Source organism: Eufriesea mexicana, unplaced genomic scaffold (assembly GCF_001483705.2).
Source record: "Eufriesea mexicana isolate 0111107269 unplaced genomic scaffold, ASM148370v2 scaffold5379, whole genome shotgun sequence".
Classification (NCBI taxonomy): Eukaryota; Metazoa; Arthropoda; class Insecta; order Hymenoptera; family Apidae; genus Eufriesea; species Eufriesea mexicana.
The window spans coordinates 556725-574999 of record NW_016913313.1 but is presented as its reverse complement, the minus strand read 5'-3'; the positions used below and the strand labels follow the sequence as shown (position 1 = coordinate 574999).

At 25.2% G+C, this 18275-nt stretch overlaps 7 protein-coding genes across 9 annotated transcripts; 3 read left to right on the top strand and 4 right to left on the bottom strand.

The window, feature by feature from the left end:
• Positions 1–2401: 2401 nt before the first annotated feature.
• Positions 2402–3016, bottom strand: LOC108552006 (uncharacterized). The gene has a single exon (XM_017906374.1). The coding sequence runs from the start codon at positions 3014–3016 to the stop codon at positions 2402–2404; it is 615 nt and encodes a 204-aa protein (XP_017761863.1).
• On the top strand, positions 2733–3931 carry LOC108552005 (uncharacterized). Its single transcript, XM_017906373.1, has 3 exons — positions 2733–2805; positions 3494–3841; positions 3914–3931. Exons 2-3 carry the CDS (start codon positions 3569–3571, stop codon positions 3929–3931), a joined length of 291 nt encoding a protein of 96 aa, XP_017761862.1. The 5' UTR covers positions 2733–2805; positions 3494–3568.
• A 12-nt stretch (positions 3932–3943) lies between these two features.
• armi (probable RNA helicase armitage) lies at positions 3944–8183 on the top strand. The gene is made up of 6 exons (XM_017906372.1): positions 3944–4759; positions 4940–5813; positions 5873–6732; positions 6800–7369; positions 7468–7713; positions 7785–8183. The coding sequence occupies exons 1-6, from the start codon at positions 3944–3946 to the stop codon at positions 8181–8183; spliced, it is 3765 nt and encodes a 1254-aa protein (XP_017761861.1).
• A 561-nt stretch (positions 8184–8744) lies between these two features.
• eIF3e (eukaryotic translation initiation factor 3 subunit E) lies at positions 8745–11620 on the bottom strand. Of its 2 annotated transcripts, none has more exons than XM_017906406.1 (9): positions 11474–11620; positions 11292–11408; positions 11058–11219; positions 10703–10825; positions 10375–10607; positions 10162–10279; positions 9861–10072; positions 9423–9660; positions 8745–8925 (listed from the first exon to the last, which is right to left on the bottom strand). In XM_017906406.1, the coding sequence occupies exons 1-9, from the start codon at positions 11561–11563 to the stop codon at positions 8896–8898; spliced, it is 1323 nt and encodes a 440-aa protein (XP_017761895.1). In that variant the 5' UTR covers positions 11564–11620; the 3' UTR covers positions 8745–8895. The 2 variants fall into 2 exon arrangements, with proteins under 2 accessions (XP_017761895.1, XP_017761896.1); XM_017906407.1 differs by having other exon boundaries at positions 9397–9660; positions 11474–11563.
• A 667-nt stretch (positions 11621–12287) lies between these two features.
• On the top strand, positions 12288–14502 carry LOC108552020 (zinc finger CCCH domain-containing protein 15 homolog). Of its 2 annotated transcripts, XM_017906395.1 has the most exons (8): positions 12288–12306; positions 12528–12638; positions 12762–12969; positions 13150–13388; positions 13462–13665; positions 13804–13978; positions 14059–14244; positions 14320–14502. In XM_017906395.1, exons 2-8 carry the CDS (start codon positions 12570–12572, stop codon positions 14427–14429), a joined length of 1191 nt encoding a protein of 396 aa, XP_017761884.1. In that variant the 5' UTR covers positions 12288–12306; positions 12528–12569; the 3' UTR covers positions 14430–14502. The 2 variants fall into 2 exon arrangements, with proteins under 2 accessions (XP_017761884.1, XP_017761883.1); XM_017906394.1 differs by lacking the exon at positions 12288–12306 and having other exon boundaries at positions 12478–12638.
• Positions 14503–15710: 1208 nt separating this feature from the next.
• On the bottom strand, positions 15711–16991 carry mtTFB1 (mitochondrial transcription factor B1). Its single transcript, XM_017906398.1, has 3 exons — positions 16336–16991; positions 16095–16248; positions 15711–15951 (listed from the first exon to the last, which is right to left on the bottom strand). The coding sequence occupies exons 1-3, from the start codon at positions 16964–16966 to the stop codon at positions 15711–15713; spliced, it is 1026 nt and encodes a 341-aa protein (XP_017761887.1). The 5' UTR covers positions 16967–16991.
• A 151-nt stretch (positions 16992–17142) lies between these two features.
• On the bottom strand, positions 17143–17971 carry LOC108552025 (Coiled-coil domain containing 56). The gene is made up of 3 exons (XM_017906401.1): positions 17904–17971; positions 17507–17592; positions 17143–17438 (listed from the first exon to the last, which is right to left on the bottom strand). Exons 2-3 carry the CDS (start codon positions 17514–17516, stop codon positions 17143–17145), a joined length of 306 nt encoding a protein of 101 aa, XP_017761890.1. The 5' UTR covers positions 17517–17592; positions 17904–17971.
• Positions 17972–18275: the final 304 nt, after the last annotated feature.

Below are 18275 nucleotides of genomic sequence, written 5' to 3'. Positions count from 1 at the left end.
TCTTTGTTTCAATATACTTTAATATGAAATAAAAACAGAAATCGGTAGTCTCTGATCTAAATAATTATATTAAAGATCAAAGACGAACATATACTTCATAATACTCATTTTGATTTAATACGAATTTATGTACTCATCTATCTTCATGAATGAAATGTAATTAAGGTTTAATGATAAAAGTATAAACTGCATATGTTTTCCTAACTTAACAAATTAAGTCTAAATTTTATAATGACTTAACACTTGAAATTAAGTTTTTTTTTTTTTTCAAATACAATGCTTCAGTTAAAATAGATATAATTTTATTATATATATATTAATATAAATAAATGATAAAATATTAAAGTCATAAGTAGGGCCTATAAATAACGATTTAAATATGTTATTATTACTATTATTAAGGTACTAATTATGAAATTAAAAAAAAATTTTTATAAATGAATAAATGCATCATAAAATTATATAAAATTTACGATAAATCATATAATTCAAATGATTCAAAATTTGTCTTTCTTTTTTTGTAACGATTTAAAATTAAATTTTGTGTTCATAGATTTTTTTTGTCACTACAGAAAAAAAATGTTATTTATCAAACTTCGTATTGTACAATGTTTTTTTTCTTTTTTTTTTTTTTTAACATTATATAGATACACTATAAAGTACTGTTGATAAAAATTAAACGAGTAGTAAAAATATAATTATTATAACTGATTTAATTTCTATTACAACATAAAACGTATTAGTATATGCTTATTATATTTTCATATATACAAGCAGGGAGGCAAACTTCAATTATACATGCTGGTAACTTTTACTAAAAAAGTACGTTCTTTTTAATAAACGTTTATTACAATAAGGTAATCTACGTAAATATATACTCTAGTTATTAATTTTATACTGCATCAAAAAAGCTAAATGTATATATATTGTACTTCAATCACTATGTGTTAGCATTTAAGACAGATTATTTATCAAAATTATAATGAAAAATTAATATAAATTAATAACACATTTTAAACATAAATAAAAATGAAACGATATTTTCCATAAATTACAATGTAATTACTTTTAAAAACAAAACAAATATTTTTAATATTAGAACGCATAGTTGCGTAATTTTCGTTTTCACCAATAAATCTTAAATTTCTATAATAAATTGAAAAATTAATGGTAACAACATGAATTAAAAGTTTTCGTAGATTTAAATTTATATTTTTCATTTCTTAAATGCTAATAAATTATTCTCTGATAAAGTAGTGTATATATATATTTCTATAATACTTCTTAAATAATTTTAATGAAGAAGTATAATAAAATGAATTATATACTGAAAGAAAAAAGACACCGAAACTTTACTTAATTGATTATAAAAATATGATTTGTTCGAAAATACAGAAATACTAATTTGACTTATGTTTAGTTAATATATTTATGCACATATGTAAACATATTTGTGATTTCAAATTATTTAGATTGATAGAGCATTGAAACACAAATCAGAAATAACATAACGTAACCATTGCATAAAGTATTTACAGTATTTCGTTCTTTAACAAATATGAAATTATGTAAACATTTCTATTATAATAAAATATATTTTCTAATACGAATTTGAAAATATTTATTATTTTAAGTAAAATATAGTAATGATACTTTGCTTTAAATAGTAATGATATTAGGAAAAAAAGAATATTAAAATTTAAACATCTAGATAAACATTTTAATAACATATTTGATACAAATTTTTCGATATCAATAAACCTACTTTATTGTGTTATATTTATTATTTGAACTATTTTACATTACATTTTTTTATTTATTTTCATTTGCATTTTCTTTGGATACATTTATATCTTCATAAACTTTGCTTAACATTTTCTTCCTTCTTTGTTGCCTTCTTTTCTCTACTTATAAAAAATAAGTACTTTAATTATTTTTATATAATATTATCATAAAAATATCATTAACGAAATGTTTCGATGATTGTGGTCTATATAAGAAATATTATGTAAATTACATAAAAAAATAGAATTTAGTTTTAATATTCTAAGATATTAAAATTATTTGATAATATAAAAGTTTCAAAATAATAAATTAAATTTAACTTTGAATGTTAGTTTTTTAATAAGTGTTTCTATTAACATGTTGATGAAAGATTTCATAATTTTACAATAGTAATTGTTTGTGTAAAACAAAAATGAAAATCACGTAAATTTTATCTATATTATAGTTTACATACTTTTGATTTTATTATCATAAAGATATTAAATTATTATCAAAAGATTATACATTATATTTTTTACATTATTTATAAAAATAATTAAATGAATATAAATTAAATTAATTAATTTGATACTTTTCTGTATACAGAAATGAATAAGCAATATAGTTTTATAAATGCTTAAACACGTATACTGTAAAAATTTATTTGCACAATCAAATTGTATTGTGTACCCTTTATTTTAGCAATTTTAATATTTTTCTCCATTTCTGCATTATGCATTTCTTGCCTCCTAATCATCATAATTTCATGAGCGGCTGCTATTTCTTCTTCTAAATACCACTGAAGCGGTCCTCTGCATCGTTTACATATCATTAATTCACCTAAAGGTTTAATGGATCTATCTTGTTTGTCGGCATCAGTTATACCACGATAGATGATGTCTCTACGACGTCGTCGGCCATATGATTGATCACTCCAATTGATTTGATGAATATCTCGATATTTACTTCGAAGTCCACTTCGTTGTCCACTTCGAAGACCTGTTCGTTGGGTATTTCTTTGAATACTTCGTTGAATGAAAGGTAAGATATCGTCATGTTCTTGAATACGAAATTTAATATCAGGTCCTCCAACATTTGGATCACTTGAAGGAAAAAATGACACTGACTCGTCTTTTGATGAGAGTAATTTTGAATCTTGGTTTTTGATATCACAACAAAATCCATAAGGCTTTGCTAAAAGATCATGTTGCGATGTACTGACATTAAGGTGATTTGTCTGGCTTCTTTTCATGTTTTGTTTAATATGTTTAATGTTGATGTACTTCGAATTTAAGCATATTAAACGACGAAAGAATCATGTTGGATTCCTATTCCAAATAGGTTTGAAAAATTTGAAAGAACTATCTAGGAAAATTATTGTTTTCGCCTTAAATATAAAGGTTGTTACTTGCTAAAGTAATAATCATAAATTAGCTTTAAATTATTCATAACAATTAAACATTATAAAAATAATCGAAGAAATTAAGTATTTAATTTCTTAACAGTTTATAAATTAAATGAGGTATTAAAAATCATTATTTATAGATGTAAATAAAATGTCATCTTGACATTTTATATTGGAAATTTATCATTTTAATCATATATATAGTTTGAAATAGAATTATTTCAAGATTAATATTAAAAGTTAATTTTATTCATTTCGATTATATGATACGAACATTTATACAACTAGCGCCATTTTTTATGTAAATGAATGGTTCCATTTCAGGAAAGTCGTATACAAGCAAGTTGGAGATTATTTAATAATGTGTGTGTGAGATTTTGAAACATTATTCGTAAAATTATGAATTCCTCTACTTTGTCATCTGGAACTTTGAATCATTCACCAGGACAAAGAGCTTCGGAATCTCAAGATTCAGAACTAACCTCAGTTGGAAATCAAACTTCAAAAATCTTAAGTCAAATGAAATCTGAGCTACAGGAGCAAAAGCAGCAAGATCGTTTACTTCGAGAACTACATTTAAAACGTGTTCAATCATTACGGAAAGAATTGGATTATATTAAAGCAACAGAGTGGAGATATCAACCAATTGATCGGTACATCCTAATTATCCAAGTATTTGTTGCAAATATTCTTTTATATATAATATTTACATGAGTTTTAATAGTAAAAAATAAATGTCCATAGGTACATGGATACAAATAATAGAAATTGAATATGTTGTCATTTATGTATACCCTTATAAAGTATGCTATAGGATATAAGTCATCTATTAAAAGTGAACCAGATGAAATAAGTAATGTTATAGCTCATATTGAAAGTGCTTATAGAAAGGAAATGCAAAAAAATGAATATTTTGATAAGGATGCATGTTATTATAAAGCAGGAAATATTACCTTTATTGCTACTGACTACGTGATAATTGATGACTTTTATGTTTGTGATGCAGTGAATGTTTTAATAAATAATTTAAAAGTAGGTGATAAAGTCTATTACTTAACATCACAAAATAACCATGAGAAAGAACACAAAATAGAAAAAGTTATTTCTGTAATAGATGAATCATGGGATAATGAAATAGCAAATTCTCAGATAAATATTATTAAACCACAAGCATTAACAAGATGTATAATTGGAAAGGTTACAGAACGTAAGAATCGTTTATTAATAATAGAACCATGTAATATTACTGTTGATTTAAACAAAGTAGAATCTGAATTTATTCCTGTAATTGGAGATTGGTTAAAATTAGAATCAGAAGTAGAAATTAATGCAGATTCTTATAATCTAAGTGGACAAATTTTAGAGATAAAAAAGATACAACCTTTACGATCTAAATTAGATATTAAAGCTGTATCTAGTTTTGATCCAATTAAAGAAATTGGTGTTATTGGTTCAGATACTGTATTTAATAAAAGAATATGTGATTCTGGTTATATTCCTTGTATTGGTGATAAAGTAATAAGCGACAGTATTGAAAGTGATCAGGGATTTTATACATGGAGATCATTGACAGTGGTTCCAATATTTCAGGCAAGTTCAGCACTTACGTAAGATCATAATTTCCTTGAGTTATTATATTGTATTTATTATATTTTTATATAATTATATACTTAATGAATAATATTAATTTTTTAAATATTTTGAGTATTTAATAAATTATGTTATGTAAAAGATTAAAATCAAAATATAATGGGAGTTTATTTTTTATAGATCTCTGTTAAAGAAACTAAATTTCCAATACTACATAATATCATTATGCCAAAAAAGAATTTAAATAAACTTCTACAAAATAAATTTGACATTGTTATTAGTGATAATCTAAATATTGATTTACATATACACGAAGAAAAAAATTTATCAGTTACTATAAAAAATGTAGGTAATACTACTCATTTATTGCACAAAGGTTGTTTTATGGTAAAAAAAGCCCATTCTCAACTAACATTAGTGCAACCAAATACTCCTAATACAGTTTCAGTATTAAATCCTTCTGATACATTAATTTATATATTTAAGTGTACAGCAAAGTTTATTGGTATAAGCAAAGAAGTATTTATTTTTAATTTCAAAGATTTTGAAATTGGACGAATTTTTAACATCACTGTTAAACCTGTGCAAACTAAATCATTCTATAAAAATAATAGCATCAAAACCAATTATACACCAGATCTTGATGGATGGAGTGAAGGTACATATATTCCAGGTATTCGTCCATGTAAACCACCATCATTTATTAAAAAACGAAATGCTGTATTCAAAATTCCTAAACATTATTGGGATATAATATCAAAATGCATAAATGAAAGAAAATCACAAATTGAGTGTGCAAGTGATTTCGGGAATGCTATACCCTGTTTATTGAATAGTCTTTGTTTTGAATCATATAAAGATCGTTTTCATGCTTTATTATATTTAGAAGAAATTGCTCAGAAAATAAATATGCAACAATATAATATAAATAGTACAGTTATGAGGCATTGTGGGGAATATTTGGTTATGCAAGTACCAGGACTTGCAGAGAAACGTCCATCCCTTCTTATTGGTGATAGAGCTATAGTATGTTTTAAGTGGGATAATTCTGAAGGTATGGTATGAAATTTAAAAGTTTACATGAAACTTAAATTTCAATAATATTTGCAACAGGAAAATTAAAATATGAAGGATTTATTCACAAAGTTACAAATTCAGAAATTTTTTTGAAATTCAATTATAAGTTTCATCAAGAATATAATTATGAAGATTGTCAAGTAACATTTAAATGTTCACAATCTGTTATGCAATATTGTCATAATGCAATTAATATGGCTGTACATCGTCTTGGTCAGAATTTTTTGTTTCCTACTCATGTAGTAGAGAAAGAACCTCAAGTAAATGTTGAAGAATTCGAAACAAAAGATCAAACAATTTTTAAACAGCCAACTGACCAGCGAACTGATTCTGTATCATCAGAATCTTCTACTAGTACTACATCTATAAGTAATAAATTAAATAATACAAAAAAACCATTTACAAAAATGTCAGTTGTACAACAATTATTTAACATTGAACCTATTGACCAGAACACAGAAATTACAATAAGGCCTGATGCAGTAGCAACAGATGAGCAGCATTTTGAAACAAAGAATAAAACAAATATTACCAAAAAATCAGTAAATACATTACCACAAGATTTAAAAGAAATATCGCTTCCTTCTTATAGTAATGAGATACAGGCTATTATTGCACAAGTACAGAAACGAAAATTGCTTTGGTTTAATAAAAATTTGAATTTTTATCAAAAAGAAGCTGTAAAAAATATCTTAAAAGGACATGCACGACCATTGCCTTATGTAATATTTGGACCTCCTGGTACAGGAAAAACTATTACTCTTTGTGAAACAATTTTGCAAATCTTATCAACTATACCTGAAAGTCGATTGCTAATTGCAACACCATCTAATAGCTCAGCAAACCTTATATCAGAAAGACTACTAGATAGTGGTGTACTTAAACCTGGTGACATGGTACATAATAAGTTTACATAATTTCATTTTATATAAACTTACTTCATTTATTTACTTTCTTTTTTAGGTACGACTTATAGCTTATCATTGTTTGGGTAGTGATAGTATACCCAGTAAGTTATTACCATACTGTACCACTGCTGAATTAGCAGATAAATCAACAATTCAGAAAATAAAACATAATGAAGTAGAATCAAAATTAAATTGTACCATGAGTATACTTGGACGTCATAGAATTACTATCGGTACCTGTATTGCAGTAGGAATATTAAATAATATGGGACTTCCGCGTGGACATTTTTCACATGTACTAGTTGATGAGGCTGGTCAAGCAACAGAACCAGAGATCATGATTCCGCTTAATTTTATTCATTCCGATTATGGACAAGTAGTTCTTGCAGGTGATCCATTACAACTGGGACCAGTTGTACAAAGTGGAATAGCAAAGAATTTTGGTTTAAACGAATCATTCTTATCAAGATTATTACGTCAGTTTCCTTATCAAAGAGATCCTAATGGTTTTGAAACATGTTACGACCCTCGACTTGTCACAAAACTTGTTCTAAATTATCGAAGTTTACCAGAAATACTCGAACTATCCAGTTCTCTATTTTATGATTCCGAATTAAAAGCACAAGTACATTCGTTTACCTTAAAAACATTTTATTAATTTCTTAATTTTATAATCATAAATATAATATATATATATGTGTGTGTGTGTGTATATATTTTCAGATTTCTGCCACAAAAAGCAAAGAAGCAAAACTTTTGCAAACATTAGCTACAGAATTACCAAAAAGAAAAGGTGCCCCACCAGCTATCATTTTTCATGGTGTAAATGGGGAGAATTGCAAAGATGATGATAATCCAAGTTGGTACAATCTCGAAGAAGCAACTCAAGTTTACCTTTATTTGATAAATTTATATAAATGTGGAATTTCGCCTAATGATATTGGTATTATAACTCCATATCAAAAGCAGGTGAATAAAATATAACTTATTAGGAAAACTTAAAAACATTTCATGCTTTATTCATTAATTATTTAATACAGGTCTTCCAAATCCGTGAACTACTCATGGAATTAAATGTGGAATTACCAAAAGTTAGTAGTGTTGAAGGATTTCAAGGTCAAGAGCGTAATATCATCATTATTTCAGTTGTGCGATCTTCAAATAATTTTGTAAATGAAGATATTAAACACTCGCTCGGATTTGTTGCTTGTCCACGAAGACTTAATGTTGCAATTACTCGAGCTCGTGCTTTAGTTATCATTTTAGGAAATCCTAGACTTTTAGTTCAGGATCCATATTGGAGAAGTGTCTTGATATACTGTATCAATCAAGAATCTTATATTGGATGTAGCTTTGCTTTTGCCGATATGGAAGATTCTTGTTTACAACCAAATGATTCTTTTAAAAGCGGCGAAATTAGTAATGATGATTCACAATAATATTCATGAATTAAATTTTTCTATATTTATCGAAATATCTGTTAATAGATTATAAAATTACATTTTCTTTTATACAGTACTTTAGATTTACACATCTTTACGAAGTAATAAATTATATTATTATTAAAAACTATATATTAAAAATTATATTATTTTTATATGAATGAACGAACAAAAAATTTCTAATATAAAAAACGTATAATCTATAACAATTTAGATTTAAACGATAAGTTTATATCTTTTAATCTTCATTAATTTTTTCATTTATAAAATTGATTTTCAATTTTTTAATATTTTATAGTGAACAGTGTATTTATTTCTTACATAAAATTAAATAGAAAACTCTTTGCTAAAATATCTATTTAAAGGTATTTGAAATTAGGAGCATTGAAATAACATAAAATTATGCTTTCTTTTTACGCGTTTCTTATAATGAAATGTGTAGATACATGTTACAAAACGTACAATAGCTTTTATGTTGTAATATACACACGTATATATATAGAAAGTTTCTGTAATATTTTTTTATTCACGCAAATTAATTTTCTTAACAAAAATGTATAAATAAAAATATATTGACTTTACGATATATCTCTTGCTCCACTTTACATACACAGAGTTGAATTAGTTCACTGTTGGATGTTTTGCTTACAGTTTTGAATTGAAATAAATGCTTTTTTTTGACTGTATCTCTGCACATTATATCATGATGTCATAAGTCCAAGTTCCATGGGGTCTGACTCTGTAAAAAATAAAGCATTTTGCTATGATGTGTACAAAGCAAGCAAAAATGAATTACATTTAGAATAAGGAAATTTCTTGTGCTTTTAATTTATTCATACATGAATGGTTTGATGAATTAATAATACCTTGCATATTGTATAGGATACAATTCAATTACAGTATAGTACTTAGTGTAATAATGTAATTTCAAAAAAGTTAATTAACAAACATTAATGTAATATGGTTCTCCTTTTATTCTCATTATACAAGAATGAGGTGTATAATATATAATAATGTAATCGTTAAAAACGCATTCATGTAACGGTTAAAAAAAAGTTAGTAAAAAATGATTAAGTAATATTTAATTAAATTTTTTAATGTAAAATGTGAGTTCTTGATGAAGAGAATCTTAATCATTTTGAGTTAATCAGGTGACTGAAAAGAGGGAAAAAACACTGATGCATGAAAAATGATTGTGATTGATACTGACCTTAGTTAGTTCCACACTATACTTACAGGCTCCTGATTCTTAGCTTTTAATTTCCGTTCAATTAAGTTTTCTAATGCTTCACTACGAACACTTAAGGTTTCAATTTTTTCAATTAGTTGTTGATATGGTGAGGCAGGTTGTCCACCCATTACAACATGCCCTAATTTGCTGTCTATTTTGGCATCTAATCGTGCGTTACGGATTAAATTAACAATCCAACATTCTGCTACATCTGCCTTCATATTAAGCTTTTCTGCAAGCATCCTATAGTACAAAAATATATTGAAAAATTCTGAAAATATATTCTTATTTAACACGTTCACGCCAGCATGTGCCACTGGTAGCTCATACTTAAATATCACATCTATGTGGCTGCTCTACGCGCCGCTCGATGGAAAGAAACACGAATTACTACGCCGGCATGAACATGTTAAATGTAAAATTAGAACAAAGTTATTATGTACCCAATACTTATGCACTGATGTATTCTACAGAATGTTTCAAAGATCATTAAACGAGCATTCTCTACAAATTCATTTAGTAAAGCAATCAAGAAAAAATCATTAAGTACAACTGTTTGACATTCTTGCAATTTTTGTCTTGCTCCATCAAAATCAAAATTGACATATAAATGTTCTAGAAATTCTGTAATGGGATCACGATATGTATAAGATTCCTATAACAAACAATTAAATTAATAAACTTTAAAATTACATCTAACTAAAATTTGATTAATAACATTTTAACAAGAAATTGATAACAAACTTGTTGTATCACTTTCACAAGATCTTTCAGTATAGATCGTCTAGAACGATTAACAATGACTGCAGCTGCTAAGTATCTCAATATATGAGGACACATTGTTTGAATTGCATTTAGATAACTGTAAAATAATAAACGTGTGAATTAAATCCTTTAGTATATTTAACATATTATCTTAGTGATGTAAAATTTAGTAATGTAAAAGTATTGACATACTGTGGCCTATAAAGAAACATCTCTACAATTAAATCTCTGCCCTTCACATGATTGAAAAATACAAATAAACTCCAATGAATAAGCCATGTCCTTTGTTGTAATACTTGAAGAGAGTTTCCTATGATATTGCTATCAATGTATTCTCTTAATTTATTTACATCTTCTAATGCAGTTTCCCAATTTTGTCCTAAGATTTCTGATGCCAATTTACCCCAAAGTACATTTAAATAATTCTAAAAATTATATACTTATATATACTTTATCATTATGAAAACAAATTAGAATTTTATTAATTATTCTATAATTATTAAATTTAATATGTTAATACCTTATCAGTTGGTGGCATTATAAGCATATAGAAATATAAATATGATGTACAAATAGAATAATTTCCACATTCATAACGATATTTTGCTAATTTCACTAAACTATCCATCATTTCCACTCTGAACTATAAAAATTTAATACATATAAATTAAAATAAACCTTAATTGTGTATATAGTTAAATGTTAATAGTTAATATCAATACTTAATATAAACAATCAGTAATGTGATACATGACAAATGACATAAAACAAATGTTCACAATGTATAATTACATAATATAATACGTTTTTTTTAAATTTGTGATTTAATATTGCATCAACTGCAAATATAGTACTATATATTTCATTTCACTTACATTAGACTCTTGAGTAAGATAATTGTTCAATGCCTTAGAGTCTCGCATATTTTCCATTTTCTTCATGACTTCTTCATCGTTCATAAGCATTACAACAACAGATACATTATTTTGTAAATTACTAAGTTCTTGTAATACCTCTGCACGATGAGATTTCAATTCCTACAATTAAAAATTTTCAATTACATCTGTCATTTACAAATAAATACTACCGCTTATTATGTTTATCAATACCTCTGGCACTTCCAAATTAGGATAAAGTTGTTGTCGAATATCAATTGTATAATCTATCATATTTGTTTTGCTAAGAATATCGAGCTTAGCTTGAAGTAACTCGTACTCATCGTAAACCTAAAACGCACAAATGCATTATAACCAAACTATCTAAAGCCAAAATATTATTCTGTTCATTATACCTGTTTTGCAGATAAGAATTCCAAAAGTGGAAATACTAAATGTCGATCAAGATATTGACCTATACGTGATGTTAAATCGAATTTTGCCATTTCTTTTCTTAAGGAAAATTGAACTAAAACAAATCTAACCACAATGTACGTATAAAAAAGGAGCTGACCACGCTCCACGTTAACGTCAATGAATATAGAATAGATTGAATGGAAAGTTTCTACTAACGTAGATCGGATTTATATTTTAATGCTATAGATTACTTCAAATGAGTTAAATATTTTATTTAAACCAAATTAAAAAATAAATGCAAAAATAAATTATAAGAATATATTTTTTAGTAAATTCAATCTTAAATATAAAACAGTTCAAATTACATGAATGTATATATTATCAAATAAAAACAGTTGTAATAATTTTATATTAATTATATAATTAAATAACATAAAAAAACAAATAAAATAATATTATGAGATAAATAACAGATAAAAAGGATCAGATAAGTTTGTAGAATTAATTGGTATATTATTATAAAATTCATTATAAAAAATAAGAAAAAACATAATTTTGTACTATCTTTCGCGACATATTATGTATGTTTATTTCTGTTTCGATGAAATAATTTGGTTGAATTGTATATCTAAATTTAAATTGCTATTATATATTACGTATAACATGAAATTTACATTACACACTTTAATAATACAAGGTATCATTAATATATATTATTTAACGAAAAATATATCTTAACTATTTTAATGTTTTATAATTTTATTTTGAATGAAATAGATTTGAATGAAAGTATTACAAAACTTATTTATATTTAATGAAACGAGAGTTCCAGGTAAAAAATGTATTTCTAAGTTAATTTATAAATAAGTATATTTAGAAAAATTTATTCAATTAAAAAGTCGCGTGTAGACGTTTAGTATTTAAGTTCTTATATATAGAGTATGTATTTTATGGTTCACTTCGTTACTACTACATTTCCATTTATGAATATGAATGTGAATTGTTCCATGAGCCAGAAGTAAATTTCTGTTCATTTGTGAATACTGTTAGTAGATTTTCTATATTAATATTTATAAATAACGAAAAGTGAATGAAATGCCACCCAAAAAGGCACCTGCTCCCAGTAAAAAGGCGGAGCAAAAGAAAAAAGAAAAAGTTATTGAGGTATTCGAATATAACATTTTATATTTCTAACCTTAAAATATCACTTTCTTTATTTTGAACATGTGTATTTATAAAAAATTTTTACTTTTAATATTTGTACTTAAATGTCACATTTTTTCGTAGGATAAGACCTTTGGTATTAAGAATAAGAAAGGTGCCAAACAACAGAAATTTATTCAACAAGTAGAAAAGCAGGTAAAATCAGGTGGTGTTAATCCACGGAAATTAGAAGATCCTAATATTAAAAAAATTGAAAAAGAAAAGAAATTAAAGGAGCAAAAAGAATTAGCTCTGATATTTAAACCTGTGCAATCACAAAAAATAGATAAAGGTATTAACTGAGTAAGGTTATTGCAGCATCTAGTTAAGACATAGATTGTCAACAATTGTTTGAATATGCTACATTAATATAAACTGTAATTTTTGTATTAATTTTATTATTATTTTTATTTTTATTACGATTAAATACAAACAGTTAGAATTAAAAATAATAATTATTTAATTTTTATAGGAACTGATCCCAAATCAGTAGTATGTGCATTCTTTAAACAAGGACAATGTACGAAAGGTGATAAATGTAAATTTTCTCATGATTTAAGTGTAGAAAGGAAAGCAGAGAAACGTTCATTATACTGTGATATGAGAGATGATGATAAGGAAACTGATACAATGGATAAGTGGGATGAAGATAAATTGAAAGAAGTTGTTGAGAAGAAACATGGTAGTGGTAATCGTCCAACTACAGACATTGTGAGTATAGATTCATAATATTGTAGTATTTATGATTAGAAGCGTGGGAAAACAAATATTTTTTTAATTTTAGATTTGTAAACATTTCTTAGAAGCAGTTGAAAAATCAAAATATGGGTGGTTTTGGGAATGTCCATCAGGACAAAAGTGTATTTATAGACATGCATTACCACCTGGTTTTGTCCTCAAAAAAGATAAAAAGAAGGAAGATAAAAAAGATGAAATTTCTTTAGAAGATTTGATTGAAACAGAACGAGCAAATTTGGGACCAAGTCAAGTATGAATATATTTTAATAATTTATAACATAATACATAAATTTTTATTAATGATACATATGTATATATATAAATGTTCTTTAAAAATATTTATTATACTTTTCTAAAATGCATAATGATTTATTAAATATTTTGATAGACTAAAATAACACTAGAGACATTTTTGGCATGGAAAAAAAGAAAATTAAAAGAAAAGAAAGAACAGGCACTAAAAGACGAAGAGAAAAGACGAAATGATTATAAAGCTGGACGTCAAGTTGGTATATCTGGTAGAGAGATGTTCTATTTCAATCCAGAGCTTGCTGCTGGAGATGGTATTTTCTGAATTGTTTTACATGTTACATATTTTATGTTTTTGATATAAATATAAAATTTACTTTTAAAATGTGTTTAGGCATTGATGATGGAGATGAAGCAATATCTAGCTATGTTCGTGAAGAAGATGAAACTGAAGAAAAAGTCGAATACAGAGAACTTGATATGGATAGGCTTGCTCTTGAAGCTAGTGAGATTGATACCTCTGGAATAACTGTAGCTGGTGCGGATCGATTGATAAATAAAGATACAAACAATTCCACGGGTATGCAGAAAATACATTTCTTGTTGTAAAATAATATTCCAAGATTAATATTAATAGTTTATATTTTTATGATAGTTACTATCGGTGAAGGTGCAGCCGCATTAGCAATAAATGAAAATCTATTTAAAGAGGAAGATTTAGAAGGTTTAGAAGAGGAATTAGAAGATTTAGATTTAGAAGAGTGATTTAAATATTTTGTTCAAATTCTTCCCTTTACTCAGTGTCTTGATTTATCTGTATCTTTACAATACATATATTGTCAGCATATTATATATACATTCACTAGTTCAAAATGTAATATCTTGTATATTGTTACTTACATCTTATATTTTATTTTCAAGCAATATACTTACATACAATATACATACGAAGAGCTGGTCTCGTGTAAGTTACTTGAAATTGAAATTGATGTATTTTAATATAATTATGATTTTTAATTTTTTACGATTAAAAATATAGTTTAATTCTTTGTTATTGCATTCATGAGTTATTTGACGTTTCTACGAATTGATAAAAATAAAATTATATTGCAATTATGAAAGTATTTAAAATATTAAGTTTTTAAATTACTTTTAGTAATGTAATTGCGGAGTTGAAATATATATAGCTTAAGCTACAAGTAAAATTGAAATTTAATATAATAACGAGACTAGCAAACAATATAAATTATTTTCTCAAAAATATTTATGATATATGTAATCATTAACAGCAGAATACATAATAAATAATTTATAAATTCATTTGATTTACTAAAATCAAAACATTCGTGATATATTGAATAAAAGTGAACATGAAAAAATATAACATAGAATATTTTTATTTATATTTCTGAAGTTTATATTATGAGATTTTAATTAAAAGTATGTTTTATAAGTTTTTAATGATTCAACATAAAACAAGCAATTGTTATTAATTATATGAATGTATTGCTTTGTGTAAAAAAAAAATATTTGAATATTTTACTACTTATAAAATTATAAGTCATTTATTGTAAGTACTAAATGCATAAACAGTTTTCGCAATATAAGTGATATGATATTCAAATAATTTTTTCTTGTATGAAGCAAAAATTTCGAAGACCACGGTGATATTTTAGTATTAATTGCATATACATTTATATATATTATTATACAAAATTTATAATCAAGAAAAGAATTTAGGTTATATTAAATTCATAATTTTTTTTTATAACATTTATTCAATTTAAAAAAAATAAGAAATTCTCTGAACTAAGATAATATGAAAAATAATAATTTGAAACAATTGTATAAAATATTTTATATACAATTAATATACTATTTGTAAATAAAATTATATAAAGATTTGATGTTTCAATGATTACAAATTCTTGTGTTTTATAATTTGGAATATATTACAAACTATTTTAATCATACTTAAAATTTTATATATAATATATGATATTAGTCATACATTTTTATCTTAACAATTTATTTAGTACTTACATTTTAATCAGTACATTCTATGACTTCTATATTCTTTGCATAAGACAATGACACTATGCGTCGAGATGTACGATATTCATAAAATTCAATATCTGGATGCTTTTCTAATAAGTATTTATATGCACTAGTAAGTTTATCAATGTCTTCCACTGTAAGTTGTACTGGTCTTATTTCAGGATTTAAATCAGAAAGTTTGAACATCATATTTGCTAATTCAGTTCGATGTTCCAAAGGAAACAATGTCCTGAAAAGTAAATGAAAATTTGATAATTGTATTACTTAATTCTGTAATTGTATTAATTAATTATTTTTCATAAACATAAAATAAGAAAATATGTAGAAAACAGATATTTAATGTGATAATACCTTTGTGCAATCTGTACTTACTCAATACCTCGTATACTATATTTTTGACGAAAACTAAAAATGTGTCGTGTTACTTTCTCAAAAATTTTAAATTCATGTCTTGTTCGTGGAACAATTAAAGGTACAAATGATACAACACCAACATCAACTTTTGGTTGAGGAATAAAGGCTGAACCTATTTGTAGTAAGAAAAGATGGAATAAATTCAATAGATAATAAAATTTAGCAGTATCAAGAATTATAAAGTGAAAATTAAATTTACCTGGAATAATAAAATGCAATATTGGACGTGTCCAAGCTTGTGCCATTACAGATAATCTACATCTTTGTATGTCCATTGGTTCTGCTATTAAACGTTCAGCAACTTCTTTTTGAAATGTTAATAACATTCTAGTTCTTCCAAATGCCCAAGGACCACTTTTTTCACTTATTCTATGTAACCACTTTATTATTAAAGGTGTTGATACATTAAATGGTAAATTACCAATTAATCTGATTTTTGGACCCTTATCTGTCCAAGCTTTTATTTCATTTTCAGAGAAAATATTGCTCATGTTTATCTTCATAATGTCGTCAAAAATAATTTCCATTTCACCATTAACAGATGCAAAAGCATCTGCTAACATTTCTAACGAAGGTTTAAATCTTGTGTCTTTTTCTATAACAGTTAGCTTTCTTGGTTGACATGTCAAAATAGATTGTGTCAATCCACCAGGACCAGGACCAACTTCCAATACATGACACTCAGCAAGATTTCCTACTCTTTTAACTATTTTATCTGACAAATTTTTATCCAAGATAAAGTTTTGTGAAAGATGTTTTATTGCTTTTAATCTATATATTTTCAACACATCTTTTATACTTAGCAAAGGTGGTAGTCTTAGATTGGACATTTTTGTTTCTTCTTATATTTTTAAAAGCAAAATTACATTCAATGCAGTTGATTTATTGTTACTAAATATTTACATTATATTATATGTCTATATTATTTTTAATTTTAATTATTTCGTTATTATACAATTAGACCATATGCAGAGAAATATACTATGTATTACAAATATAAATATTCTTAAGCAATATTACTTTTTGAAGTAGGTTGTTTAACAATTATTTTTTCAGGTTCTTCTAGATTATTTAAGAAGGTTTCTTGTTTCATAGCATATATGGTATAGAAATAAATTCCCAGAGCTATACCACCTAAACATACACCGGATATAACACATTTGTTACGTCTAGTTTTATACATCTGTGCTTTAGAAACAGCTATTTCTTCTGCTTGTTTCATATATATTAAATGACTGTATTTTAGTTTATCTTTATCTCTTATAAGATCTACTTTTGGCATAAACTCACTATTTTTGCCATCTGTAAATGAAACAATTAGCAGAATATTTATGATAGTACATTATTTAATAAATAATTTTGCCATTCACCAGCTTGCATCTTGTGTACTTCTTCTCTTTTTGTGTAATGCGATATATGAAATCCTATTATTATTTACCTTATCACGTTTCTGACTCTGTTAAAAGAAATGATTATATAAGTATTAAATGCATCTCAATTTCTATAACTGAACTTTATAAAATAACTATTATATTTATGGAATACATACAAATTCTTTGGCGCCAATTTATATTTATATTAATGTTAATTAATAATGTTTTTTAAGTTATATATTGTAATTGTTTTTATGAAAATTTTATTAAGGTTATGATATATTACGTTTTCTAAATTTGTAACTTGTACTACTCTTAAGGTCTATAGGATTATATACAAGATTTATCTTTCTGAATATAAATTTAATACTCGTATTAACAGAATAAAATATACCTGTATCTTCAGTTTCTGAATGAAAAATGTGAAACCACGATTAACTGTAGTATGCAACTTCTCTGCGCATGCGTTTTAATTTATGTAACATTGGTATACCTTGAACACAAGTTTTGTTAGAAAAACATATTTCTAAAATAATAAGTAGTTTAATTATTTAATTGTTTAGTTATTAATTTGAATGTAATAGTTCATTAAGATAGCAATATAGTAATGGAAAAATTATAATGAAACAAAGGAAATGTGAAGTATAATTTAATTAATTAATATCGTAATTATACGTGTATATATATTATATTATTAAAATAATTCAATAAAAATTATTTCTTCATCGTGTAACAAAGGTAACGATAAAATTATAAGTATTTATTA